At 34.5% G+C, this 13265-nt stretch overlaps 1 protein-coding gene across 1 annotated transcript in view; it reads left to right on the top strand.

Annotated features, from left to right (window-relative positions):
- Positions 1-13265, top strand: part of LOC149784579 (uncharacterized) — a 60593-nt gene that overhangs the window by 16570 nt on the left and 30758 nt on the right. Inside the window, exons 2-4 of the mRNA XM_089933009.1 lie at positions 3330-3878; positions 6516-6622; positions 9527-9737. Coding sequence (XP_089789135.1) covers positions 3330-3878; positions 6516-6622; positions 9527-9737 — 867 coding nt within the window. The remainder of the gene's footprint in view (positions 1-3329; positions 3879-6515; positions 6623-9526; positions 9738-13265) is intronic.

Here is a 13265-nt window from a genome sequence, read left to right as displayed (position 1 = left end):
TTTTATTCCTTTTCTATGAGGATTGAATTGCATCCCTTGTTTCAGAGAGATTACTGTCATCACCTTTTCCAATATTCTCAACAGTTCTATTATATGCAATGTTCTGATCTCTTTGAACTTTACTTCAGTCAGCATTAATTGTCTGCAAGCTGCTTGCAGCTTATCTGCAATGCCCATAGGTGTTTTCTAATTTCTGTATCTTTTCCATTGCTTTCATAGTTTTGGCTAGGTCCACATCCTGTGTAGGTTGGTTCCATATACTATCAGGAATGGCCTTAGCAAATGCATGACCCAATTTGGATCATTTAGCGCGGCCCTCTGGATTTATGCATGGTTCCCTCTGTGAGCACGGCATTTGGAAACAAACTTTTAAACAAGCTTTATATGATATTGAACTTAATATTTTCTTCCATTGCTTTAAAATTACTTTCTCTCTATAGATGTATGATATATATTTTTTAAATTACTGATGCACAGAGCCCCTTATTTCCTTATTTATAACCTATTGTTACGAGTCTATGCTCTTAAGTTACAGAAAAGAGTGGAAGTCAACTTGCTTTGTAAAATTTAACAAATATATTTATTTCCGTAGAATAAAAAGTGAAAATGAAAAAAAAAAAAAAACTTATGGTAATGCGAATTAAATCCCAAAATAATCCAAAAATTACTAACAAAAGTCCTAGTAATTTAAAGTCCTGAATAAAGCTCAGTAAAAGTCCAGAAAAAGAATCCCAAAACTGAAGTTGATGACATATCTGTGATAGCTATTGAAGTGTTGATGTGTCAGCAGTATTTTGTTGAATCACAGAAATATAATTCCAGCTTTGAATATACTTTAAATTCCAGTGAATGTCACTATCCAAGAATTTTATAAAATCACTTTTGTATTTGCAGAAAAAAAAATCACTTGAATTCAGTAATTTGAACAAAAAAGATTCCAGCCAAAATAAATAAAAATACTGCCCACAACATATAATATAACTTGAAAGTGCTAGATGTTAAATCATGAATGACCAAGTCCTCATAATCACAAGTTATATAATTCTGTACTTGACCTCAGGTCACAAATAGCATTTGCAAAAAAAACATTAGCTAATGGAAAATAATTTCTTAAATGATCCTGATGTATACAAAATTAAAACCATAACCTGTAAAATTCGCTTAGGAAAGTTGAAAACCCTGACCCAAATAAACATATTTACTTCTATTAATAATGATCCAGATATTAAGCCCATAAACATAGAGAAAACATTAGCTACGTATTCGTTGTTTACATAAAATTAAATTTTAAAAAAAAGTTACTCAGGTCAAGCAGAAATGAACTCAATTTAAGACAAGGCCAGGTCCAGCATACATTACAATATCATGTGATGAAAGAAAACCTAACTGACAATTAAGTTAAATATACAGTGTACATAACACTTTATATGTTCTATCCTATCCTACCATGTACACTTTTATTCTAATCCTAAATCTTGGAGACATAAATCATATCACTGAATTTGAATCAAAGTGTCAAATCCTGCAGGTGCCACCAAAACAATGTCACGTCGTGCAGTAATGTGTGTATAAGTGACTGTCAACATTGTGGTTGCATGTAGTTAACTGTAATTGTATTGCAAACAAATTACTTGCATGTGTGTATATGTATCTTAAATTTAATGAATAACCAAACTCTGAGTTTAGGCTCCTCAGTTTATTGCAAAAATAATTTAATCAAACTCAACAATAACATGTAAATATTTAGCTAAAGAATAAACTTAAGAATTAAAATAATTTAAGCTATCATTGTATTTAATGATACTGACACAGTCGTCAGCATCACAGTAAAATACACAAAATAAAAATTTGGTTGATGACTAAAATCTCAGTGACAACAGTTGAAATGAATATTGAAATGGAATTATAATGAAAATTTCAAATCACTAAACCATATAAAAATTAAAGCTTTATACTTATAATGTCAAAGAAATAATTTATGTGCAATGATTTTACTTATTACTCCTCCCCTCCCTTATATGAAATAGACCACAATCAAATCAACTTTAATTAGTTCAAGATGACATGCTAGTAAATTTAATATATGTATCCATAATTTGTTATTTCTGACATAAAATGGGATGGATCCCTAAGATAAACGTTTGACCATTTCTTCCTATTCTGCCAGGCTTCTGGATTTTATACCCTACGAAATCCCGTAGGGCATACGGAATTCGGCGGAAAACCACCGCAGAAAATCTTATCCCCATTATGAAATATATTCAAGAAAATAAGACTAGTAACTGAAAAACAACGTAATTTTACAGGAACTTGATAAATATTTATTAAATAATCATTACCACACACTGAACACAATTTCTTTGTGGACAAATAATAAAAGAAAGTTTTCTACAAAACTTCTGGAATGTTTCAAACATGCGATGACCTGGAAGTGAACCCTGGCGAGGTCACTGCCATGAGGTCAAACACTGGATTTGACTGAGAAGTAACAGCGACCAAAATGATTGACAGCAGCAGGCACAAAACATTAAACACGAAAACAATTATATAACAGATACAGTTATTTTTAACATTAGAGTTGGTTGCATTCACTGCCAACCAATTTCATTGCTGATTGTCCTTAAAAAGCATGCTTGTCACACATCGACGTGACCCCCATTACATGGAACACTGCTGTAAACACGCTAAATCCATACAACACTTCAAGAGCAGGAATGGCACTCGTATCCTGCATTTGTATCAAAACCCATATGGAAATCTACATGTACCTTCTAAAGAGTGTTTTCATGATTTTTTTTATCACTTTCTTTTTCTTTTTTTCTTTTGACTTTTTTTATACAGGATCACCTATATTCCATTTGCCTACCAGACTTTACCATTGTGTCTAAATCCAAGACAAGTCTTACTTAATTAGTATAATTTTGTTAAAGTCTATGTAACACTTTAAAAAGAGCTGCTGGTGAGTCAGTATATCTATGAGACTGTAAAGCTTCTTGCAATGGCCAATAAGAAATACATGTGGTTTCATAACCCATTCTACCCAATTTGGATTGTACTGACCCTGTAAACGCTTTCCATCTATACACAAAATAATCAGCACTGGTCATGACCTGTGTTTCACATACAAACGGGTAACTATATATTGGAAACTGTGATGTGAAGTATAATCTAGATAAATAAGTAATAAAGACCTTACTGTACTCTTGTTTTCACGCCATTATCATAACCACATAGTTTTGTAATTTAGCATAATTTAAATTTTCATTGAAAGTTTGATAGGTGAATACAAATAAGAATTCAGTTGTATGTCCTGCTTCTTTTGTTTTCAGATTCAGGACAGGATTATTGCCTGCAGCGCATTGCCAAAGTCCTGAATGAGCAACAATCAGTGAAGGGCAAGGTTGCTGATAAACAGGTCATAGTCCCTCCTAAAGGAGACAGAACAGAGAGTCTTGAAGAGAATCATGTTGCTGTTGAAGACCAGGATGCAGAAGTACTATACCACCATTCTTCAGAACAAGACATTGTCGAAGATCTTTCATCTACCACTAGTGATCAAGAAGAATCCCCTGCTCCTCAGCAAGAAGAATCCTCTTCAGTTGTAGTTCATAAGAAGCCCACCCAGTCTGAAACAAACACGATAGCCATATTAAAATTGTTGAAAGAAAATGTTAATAAATTAGAAGGTACTGGCAAAAACTCACTTCTGACAATTTGGGACTTTGCAGGCCAGTATGCATTCTACACGACACATCAGACATTCCTGACAAGACGAGCCATATATCTCTTGGTTTCTGATGTCAGTGGACAGGTTACTGATCTTGTTGATGATCAGTGTTATTTTGATAGTGAAGGGATAATGAAGTGCAAGGTTTATGGTGAGTTCTGTTCAACTATTTCACTGCCAAAATGAAACAAATTAACCCATTGTTCATATTAGTTACTTTCTATAATAATGCAGTTCAAAGTTACTTTCTACAATAATGCAGTTCATAGTTATTTTCTACAGTTATGCAGTCGGAGCACATATTTATTCCACACTGGAAGCATACATCATTACATGCCAACTATTATGCTTTTTTTCACTATATTATTCCTTACACACCACTGTATTCAGATTACGTGTTTTCGGTATATTCCCTCCCCAAAAAATTAATATTTTGTTTTCTCATTTTGACATCCCATTAATCCCATAGACCGTATTCTAGAAAAGATGGCTTCTATGAAACTACAGCATAAGAGTACGCTTGTCCAAAGACTTGCATACACTTTCCTCACAGTATTATGTTCTATTTATAGCAGTTGCCCTATTTCCAAGAAACATGCTGGTTTCTACTTTCGACTTGTGATATCGGTTTCTATTTATAGCAGCTGTATGGCTTAGTTAGGAGAGAACAGACTGGTTTTTTAACTTACTCTTTGTGTGCACAGTCTTTGTTCTAATTCATATCTGGTAAAGAACCAGTCTGTAGGTATTTGGCACTATACGTCAAGCCAGATTTATTTCTAGTAGATGCACGTGTTAGAGGAAAATTATTTTTCAAAATAATTTTAAGATGGATTAGGAAAAGACGAAAAACCGATTCAGAGATGAATACATGAATTACACAATACAGCGTTCCATTCTAGGGCAGCTTCATGCCCCTTTCAGACTGCATGGAAAGGATTTTAATATTGGTCATGGTCGTAAAACAAAAGAAACCTTGAAATAGCTCGTTTTACTAACTCCAATACTATGGTAACTTCTTTATTACAGCAGAACATAATTATGGATATGAATTTTATAAATGCAGAGGCGTGATCTACCAAGTTCATAATAGAACACGGACTACCCCTAGTGGTAGAAGACTGCATTGGTCCTTTGTTCAAACGGATGTTTCCTGATTCCAAAATTGCAGAAAATATGAATGTTCACGAACAAAATCATCTACTATTGTTAGGTGTTTAGCAGAAGATACTTCACTTAAAATTGTGGAAGCCATGAAAATCGGGCCGTTTAGTATTGCAACAGAGAGGAGTAGTGATTATGTCAAAAAGTTGTACCCAGTCTGTGTAAGAGACTTTGACAATGAAAAGGGCAAAGTTAGAGTGCTCTTTCTTCATTACCAGAATTAACAGTAGATTCTACTGGAGAAAATATTTTTTTATTTGCTTGATAATACTTTGAATAAACATAACTTGACAGAACTGTATGGGGTTTTCAGCTGGTAATGCATCAGTAATAACTGGAATTCATAAAGGAGTTGCATTCTGTATTTTGAAAAATGTCTCCATCATTGTACATGTCAGGTTGTCTCTGTCACATGATGCACCATGCTGCAGGAAAGGCTGCTGATAAATTAGAAGGAGAACTCCTGAAGTATCAAGTTGGTACTCTACCTGACAATGTACTTCATGTGGACAGAGCTGATTCTGTTCATCTTTTTTCTCAGATAAAAGACGCAATAACTGTAAGATATAAACTTCTTCTTTGTCAGGTTACAAAAATAATATTGGTTCTTTACCAGTGTAATGCTGACTGTGAGAGATTGTTCAGTATTGTTAACAAACATAAAACTGGATTCAGATCTAAGCTCTGTAACCCAGCACATAGTGCTCTACTGGTGTGCAAAACATTCATAGTCTCAGCAGGTACAAAGTGTTTTGAAATGCAGTATGAGAGTCTATTGATTTTTAGAGCTCAAAGTGTTATGTACAAAAACTTGAAGTAGTAATTGAAGTTTAAAGTCTAGAGGGATAAATAAATCATTTTGTACATATGCTTAATGAATTTTTATCTTGTTATATGTGGATTACTATTTTTCTGCTAGGATTACTCTTTTTGTCCACTTGGATTACACTTTTTTCTCGCCAGGGGTTGGCATGTTTATGGAAGGAAGAGATGATAGAAATAAAAAATTGCATTTAGAAACACGTTGTTTTGCCTGAAAATTGAGTGAACATTGACATAACAATTGCATGTACCTTGGAATCCAGGTGCATGCATGTATGCCTTTCGACATCCAAGATTAATCGTAGTATTATTATTATTTTTCTTCTTTTAATTCAGCATGATTTTATTTTGGGGTCTTTGAATTTGGAATGTGACTTCATTTTGCATCTATCTTTATGCATCTAATAAATGATCTCAGTTCTGTGTTGCATATCTCAATCAAAATTTGTATATGGCTCACAGCTTGTTACAGTTTGGATAACAAACATCCCTGTTGATTTTGGAATCAAAAGGTCAAAGTTTGCAGTCACTTTGACCACACACAAAAAAAATGGTTTCTGAACAGCATTCATTCTGCAATGCAGACTTGGACCAATCTTAAGTTTGTGGATTGCTTGCGATTGGGATAAGAAGAAACCATAACAATATTAGGATTAAAATATTCAAATTTAAGGTGGCTGTTACTGAAGGAAGAAAATGGTTTTTGCACAGCTATTTTATTTACTTACATAAACAGCTATATGCAGTGGAGCAGACATATAATGTGCCATTCACACTACTCTTGTGTATGATTTATTTTCAGAGCTAAATGAGGTTTGGCTAAACTCAATACATTCATGTGCATCATCTCCTGAAGCCAGCAGCCCCCCTGTGATTTTGGTTGGAACACATGTGGATAAAATTTCACAGGTACAGATTAAGGCCAGTAATGTCAGTGTTTCAAATTTTTCTTTTAGGTATCTTCAGCTTTGCTTGCTGTTGACCAGAGTAGCTTATGGGATAGACTTTTGTCCATTGTCCATCTGTTAGTAAGCTTGCTATCATTGCTGTTCCTGAACTACTTGGAAGAGTCCTGTGAAACACTATATACACATTCCTTCCATGGACTAGTTTTTCTTAAATTCTGCTGCTCAGACATCCAGTATGGTTGCCACATTGGCCATCCTGAAAACCTTGTTATTGCTATTTTTCCTGATTGGATGTTCATATCAACATGATGTTGCAGCTAAACGATTTCTGAAGTTATGTATGGCTAACACTTTAGCTATCTTTTAAATTTTGTTATCACAAATCTTCTGAATGGAAAGTAAGATAAACTGAGAATTTTCACCAAAATTATTTTTATGCAGTATAGTTGGTCCTAAATGAAATGGTACTGTTCTGACATCCGGCATGACTGCTGTGGCAGCCATCTTGAACTTCTTGTTGTTTCAATAATCAACATTGTAACTGGATATAGGAGTCACAGGTCATGTGACCCTCGACTGTTTTGTTATGAAATTAGGGCAAAGGATTATCAATTGCATGGGGAATCAATCCACCATTCGGTGGAAGGATACTTGAAGTACAGGTCAGATGCTCTGCATTTCCACCTTCCATTACCCATTATCCTAACTATTTTCAGCATGTTTTTTATGTTTTCTAATTTCATGGTGTTTGCTTTTTGTAATCATATCATTATATATGTTTTTTATGTTATAGGTGTTGTCTAATGTTGTAAAGCACTTAGAGCTTCTAAAGATTTGGCACTATACAAAGTCCTCATTATTATTATTATTATCCACTATTTCTAGGTGGATTATGATTAAGAGGGCTTGTCAGTCCATTACTGAGACGAGCCTTTCATTCATGAAGATTAATGCCCATGAGGTTGGTGCCCTTGCTGCCTCATAGATGTATGGAACACATTCATCATTAGAGGATGACATGAAAGCCACATTTTGGTGGTCAAACATTGCCTTATCCTTTCTTCTTTCGTTTTGCACACCAGAAGTTATCATAGCAATTAGTCCAACAAATCAGCCCCCCCCCCCCCCCCCGAAAAAAAAACAATCTTTGTTGATACAGATATGAAGTGTTGATGCTGATGTATGAAGACTATACAAATGGTTTTAGCAGCTGTCTCATTTGGCACTTAGCATTAGTGTTAGGACTGGTTGGCCTGATGTCAGGATAACATGACTTGGTTGGGATATGATGCCCCTGGGCTAGAAATCACTATAAACTGCCACATTGCAGACATCGTAGCAATATGACTAAAATTGTTAAAGCTAAGTTAATAATCTAAATTTCGTACACACGCATAAAAAATCTAAAACACACAAGTGCACACACATACATAAAAATCTAAATCACACAAGTGCATACACATACATATAAAATCCAAATCTAACACACACATACCTGCATATTTGTAATTTTCATATATAACGTATACCTATATAATCAGATATTTGCACTACACAAATACCTGGACACATACACATTTGTTTCTTGCATAGCTAATTACTGAGTAGCTGTCTCTGCTTTAATTTTTTTTACCGTCCTCTTGTTAACGCTATGTTAAAAATCTAAGTCACACATGTACACACACACACTCTCTTCTCATATATTGTCTTGATGCTATAATGATGTAATTCAAGTCTTGACTATGTATTGTGAAGACGAAATGTTACAGCATGTACCTCGACTTTGACCTGGTTATTTCAGTCATCATGACTGATATAATCTTGAAAAATATCTACCAATATCTGCAAAGCATAACTAAACATAAAAAACAACTGCCACCTAAGTACATAAAGAGTGCATGCACTTTAAAAAATAATCTTATTTGTTGGGAATGGAGAGGTTGTTATACTTGCAAACAAATTTAGCATGCAAAATGGTCATTCTTGGATTTAACCTAAATGGAGTGTATATGGAAATAACTATTGTGTTTATTTAAAATGGTATGCATTTTCATAGTTTATTTTTTTAATTTATTAAAGTTTTCTCTCTTTGACAAAAGCTTCAGTTAAACAGGGGCAGTAAGGTATAAAAAAAAACATGAAGAGCTGTAATCTTTCTCTCTCATATATATTAGCCATATTTAGTTTTGATCATGAGGTGCAAGAAGAAAAATGCAATTGAATACAAATACATCTCTCACTGTATCTCTCTTCCAGAAAAAAAGAACCATGGAAAAAGCATTTTAGCATTAATAATGCAATTTCCCTGTTGTTGTTAATCTGCAATTATTATTCGGTGATACTTTCATATCTATGAAACCGGAAGTTAGTGTAGTTTAATTCCACACAGCATCGTACATTTTAATCCTACTTGTAACTCAATAAATTTTCAGGTCAGCGTCATTATATGTAGCTAAAAGTACATAATACATTTAAAACACTTCAGATGAAGCCGATGTATTGATCTGTCCTTGTCTTCTACTCAGCATTGACTTATAATGTGGATAAAGGATGGAAAATTTAAAATATTTGCTCATTCATCTTATACTACACAAAGCTGGCAAATACGGCAGTTTATCTTGCTGAGTAGGGCAACCAGTCAAGTACTTCATGTACTGGGAATGTTTATTATAAATTAAATACTTACCAAACGGTTTTTGTAAATATGAAAAGGCCCATGTAAGTACAACTTATGTTTCAAAACTGGATGTCTGTAAACTGCTCTAGTGGCAAATTGTTCTAAGTCTTGGACTGTTCTATATATATATATATATATATATATATATATATATATATATATATATATATATATATATATCATGCTGTGGCGTTTCACTAGTCTTGTTCGATTTCTTCTTTAATATAGAAACTATCACTAGCAAAAGGTAAAGCATCTGAGAGACAGATTGCAACATCTGAAGCAACAGAATTTACCCTGCCTACCACATCAACACCTGCTGACACTTCTGCCAGTGAACAACCCAGAGCCTCGACTATCTTTGGGCCGGTGAAGAAGTTTGTTCATCCACGGAAAACAGAAAGAATATTAGAAGTGACCCCTGTCACAAGCATGGCAGGTAGTTCATGAAATCTATGAATAATTATTTACAATATGTGAAATGTATCGTTCCACTAATCACTTACTATCCTGTGATTAAATCGATTACGTCATTTATTTCAATCAAACTTGAGAAAATGGAATCTTGAAATGGATAGTTGATTAACAGTGCCACTTTATACAATGATTTTGTTTAGAGAACCACTAAAACTTGTCTGTTGAAGGTAGGTAATCAATACATGCTGGTGTGGTTTCTACAATAACTCTGTTTTTGTTTTGTGGCTGTTTAAAATAGGTGATCAGTTAATGCAGACTCGACTTGTACAATAATTCTATTTAAGGTTCTGGTAAAGTGTGGCTCTGTAAGGCATTTACCCACTTAATGCAGATGTAATTTCTACATTAATTATGTTTATTATTTAGACTGTACAATACTTATGTTCATTGGATTCCTAGAACATTTTTGTGTATGGCAGGTGATTGCTTAAAATAGGTGTACCATTTACAATAATTCAGTCTATGTAACCACTAACATGTATCTTTAAGGCAGGTAATCATTTCGTACAAGTGAACTTTAAGACTGGTTTCATTGTATTTTCAGTAGTAGTGATTTCCACTGTAGATTAGCAATGTTCATAGAATCAGTTGCATTTTTCCATCAGCCTGAGGGCAGTACACAATACTAGGTGTAGAGGGGTGAAACTTCACTTTTAGATGCCTGACTTTGCCATGTTTTATTGCTTTATGAAAACATAGTCATTTTCATTTTAGCTGCCTTTGCCATTCTATTGCTTATGACAAATATAGTCATGCTAATTATGATTGATGCATAGAATGATCAAGGGAGAAAATTATGCATGTTCTCATACCCGTGTTTTCACTTCATGTTTATTTGTCAATGTAATTTGTATGTGTCATTCAGAATCATGAGCAAAAAGGGTTGGTTCAGGTTTTGTTTAGACCCAGAAATGTATGAATTTTAAATACTTTTAGAATACCACATGGGCATTAAATTGATCAGCAATTAAAATACTCGTATCTAAAAGTATGCCAACATAACAGCTGTATTTGTTATTGCTACTTCCCCGAAATGGAAAGCCATAGTGACACAGGGTTTTCACTAAAAGCCTTCTTATGGTGTCCAGTTGGTCCTGTATGAAAATAATGCTGATTTGATGTACAATATGACCACCATACTGGCCATCTTTAAAATCTTTTCATTACCACTCTTTCTAAAGATATGGTCATATCAACATGGGGGTTTCATTAGAAGACTCCTTTCACAGTCTAGTTGATCCTATATGAACATGTTGCCTTTCTGATGTCTAATACAACTGTCAGTGACCATCTCGTCAATCTTGTTATTGTCACTTCTTCTGAATGGTCACATATGTACGGGTTTTCACAGCTTGATATATTGTTGGCCCCAAATTACAATGGTGCTTATCTGATGTCCATTATGGCCACCATGATGGACATCTTGAAAATCGTACAATTTTGACAAGGGGCATTCATCAAATGAGTTCTTATGGTGTCTAGCTTTTCCTTAATGAAAATAATTGGCTCTCAAATATATCCACAATGGTCACTGTCTTGAGAATTGTTATTTCTCCTCTCAAATGGATGGTTCGGTCATTATGGGGTTTCCACCATTGAATTTCTTCTGATATCTGGTTGGTTTTAAAATGGTTCCAGTCATACATCTGATATGGCTGATATGAGTGTCTTGGAAATCTTGTTGTCACTACTCCCCTTGAGATAATGGTCATATTGACGTGGGGATTTCACCAAACAACTTCGAATGATGTATGGTTGGTCCTAAATGAATCTGACATCCAATATATCCACCACATTCAATGGTGTTCCATACCTTCTGGCAACACTGAAAATATAAAATAAAAATGTCCAGCGATAAGAGTCAGGAACACATACCGTGATGATTGGACTTTTGGCTTTTGACAGTGTTCTCTTGATATGTATACATATGAATAGCAGCAGTCGCAATTTATTAACCAACATATAAACAGTCTTTTTCCAGTGTCTTATATGCAAGCATTTAGTTATGAATACATGCAATTAGCCCTAAAATCTGGTTCGTCTGTGTGGTGCAAAGACTTAAGATTGGCCCACTGTTGGCGTTAATGTTTGTTGGCACATGTGTCTAGTATTATTTGTCATCTTGTAAACATGGGGCATTTTCCAGGGTTTTGTCTCAAGAACAGACCACTTTGGTATCTATTAACTGTAATTAATCGTTTCCAGCATGTTTCAGGAATTCAGCAGCTAAGATATATTTCCAAGCTTCAGTTGAGTTTCAGTGTTATGTGTTTTTAAAAATGTAAAATTCAAATTTTAATGTGATCAGAATTTGGTTCCGTATTCATAGCTGATGAGTTTCAGTTTACCTGGGAAAATATAATGATTTTAAACAAGGAGCAATTTGGGATTAAAAAATCTTCATTCTACAGGCAATTCCATTATACTGTCATTTTAGTTTTGAGGATTTTCACTGTAGATGTCCATTTCTGTCCTTTGCGATCCTAAATGTTTAGCATAGAACTGGTTTCCTTCGGTAGCTCCACGCTATTGATTCAGTCGTATCTGTGCTAGGGATGATTAGAGTAAGCTTCCCTGCCCAAGTAGTGGTTTACAATTTAATTTGGCCACTTTAAAATGGAGGTAGAAAGGCCAACATCATCATTTCCTACTGATCATGTTCTCTGCTGATATTCACTACATCCACTGGTGGATTGACCAAAGAGGTTATCCAAAATACATCAGTTCTATGCCACTTTATTGATGCCATCAGCCTGTTTCCTAACTGACAAATTCAGCGAGACATATTGACAAATGTGTTACTGATATTAAAATGGGGGGGGTAGAACTAGTTTTAATCAAAGACGTGTAGTTTGTACCTGTCACTATTACAAGATTCCCTCTTCCCATTCAGCTTTGATGTCCTAAGTGTAGTCTTGATCACTTCTGGAGGATGAGGATTCACAAGGACCCTATGAAGTGGGTCTCAGACTAGGTCTGTTCATTATATTCTAGGTGTTCTATACTTTTCCTTAAATAGAAGGAACGAACTGTGATTTTGGATGAGGGAACTTGTCTCCCAGAGGAGGCAGGCAAGGCTGTTGTGACAGGTATTACATAAAGAAAATTGGCTTGTATTATCTGCAATCTATTAACTATGGCTATTGCAGATCTTACCTTTTCCAGGATGTAATTAACCCTCCATATAATAAAAAATATTTATCCTCCCATACATGAACATTCTAGTATGTTCTGGAAGGTTCTAGACTAGGACAACACAAAGCAAGTCTGCTACCCAGTTATCCTTTTCTCAGGTAAGACCAGTTGCAATGGTTTATTGCAAAAAAGTTTTCCTTTGCTCATGTCTGCTTCATGAATTAAGCATTTTGTTTTCCAAGAATGTTTATCCCCCAAATACAGTGTTGATTCCTTTGTTGGATTAGCTCTCTTGAGAATTTATAGATATTTGATGTTACGATTTTCAGATGTTCCTTTTTTATTGTTACCACAA

This window comes from Sinohyriopsis cumingii, chromosome 14, assembly GCF_028554795.1.
Source record: "Sinohyriopsis cumingii isolate HCF-2022 chromosome 14, ASM2855479v2, whole genome shotgun sequence".
NCBI lineage: Eukaryota > Metazoa > Mollusca > Bivalvia > Unionida > Unionidae > Sinohyriopsis > Sinohyriopsis cumingii.
The sequence above is the reverse complement of the archived record's forward strand: the minus strand, read 5'-3'. Positions and strand labels throughout refer to the sequence as shown.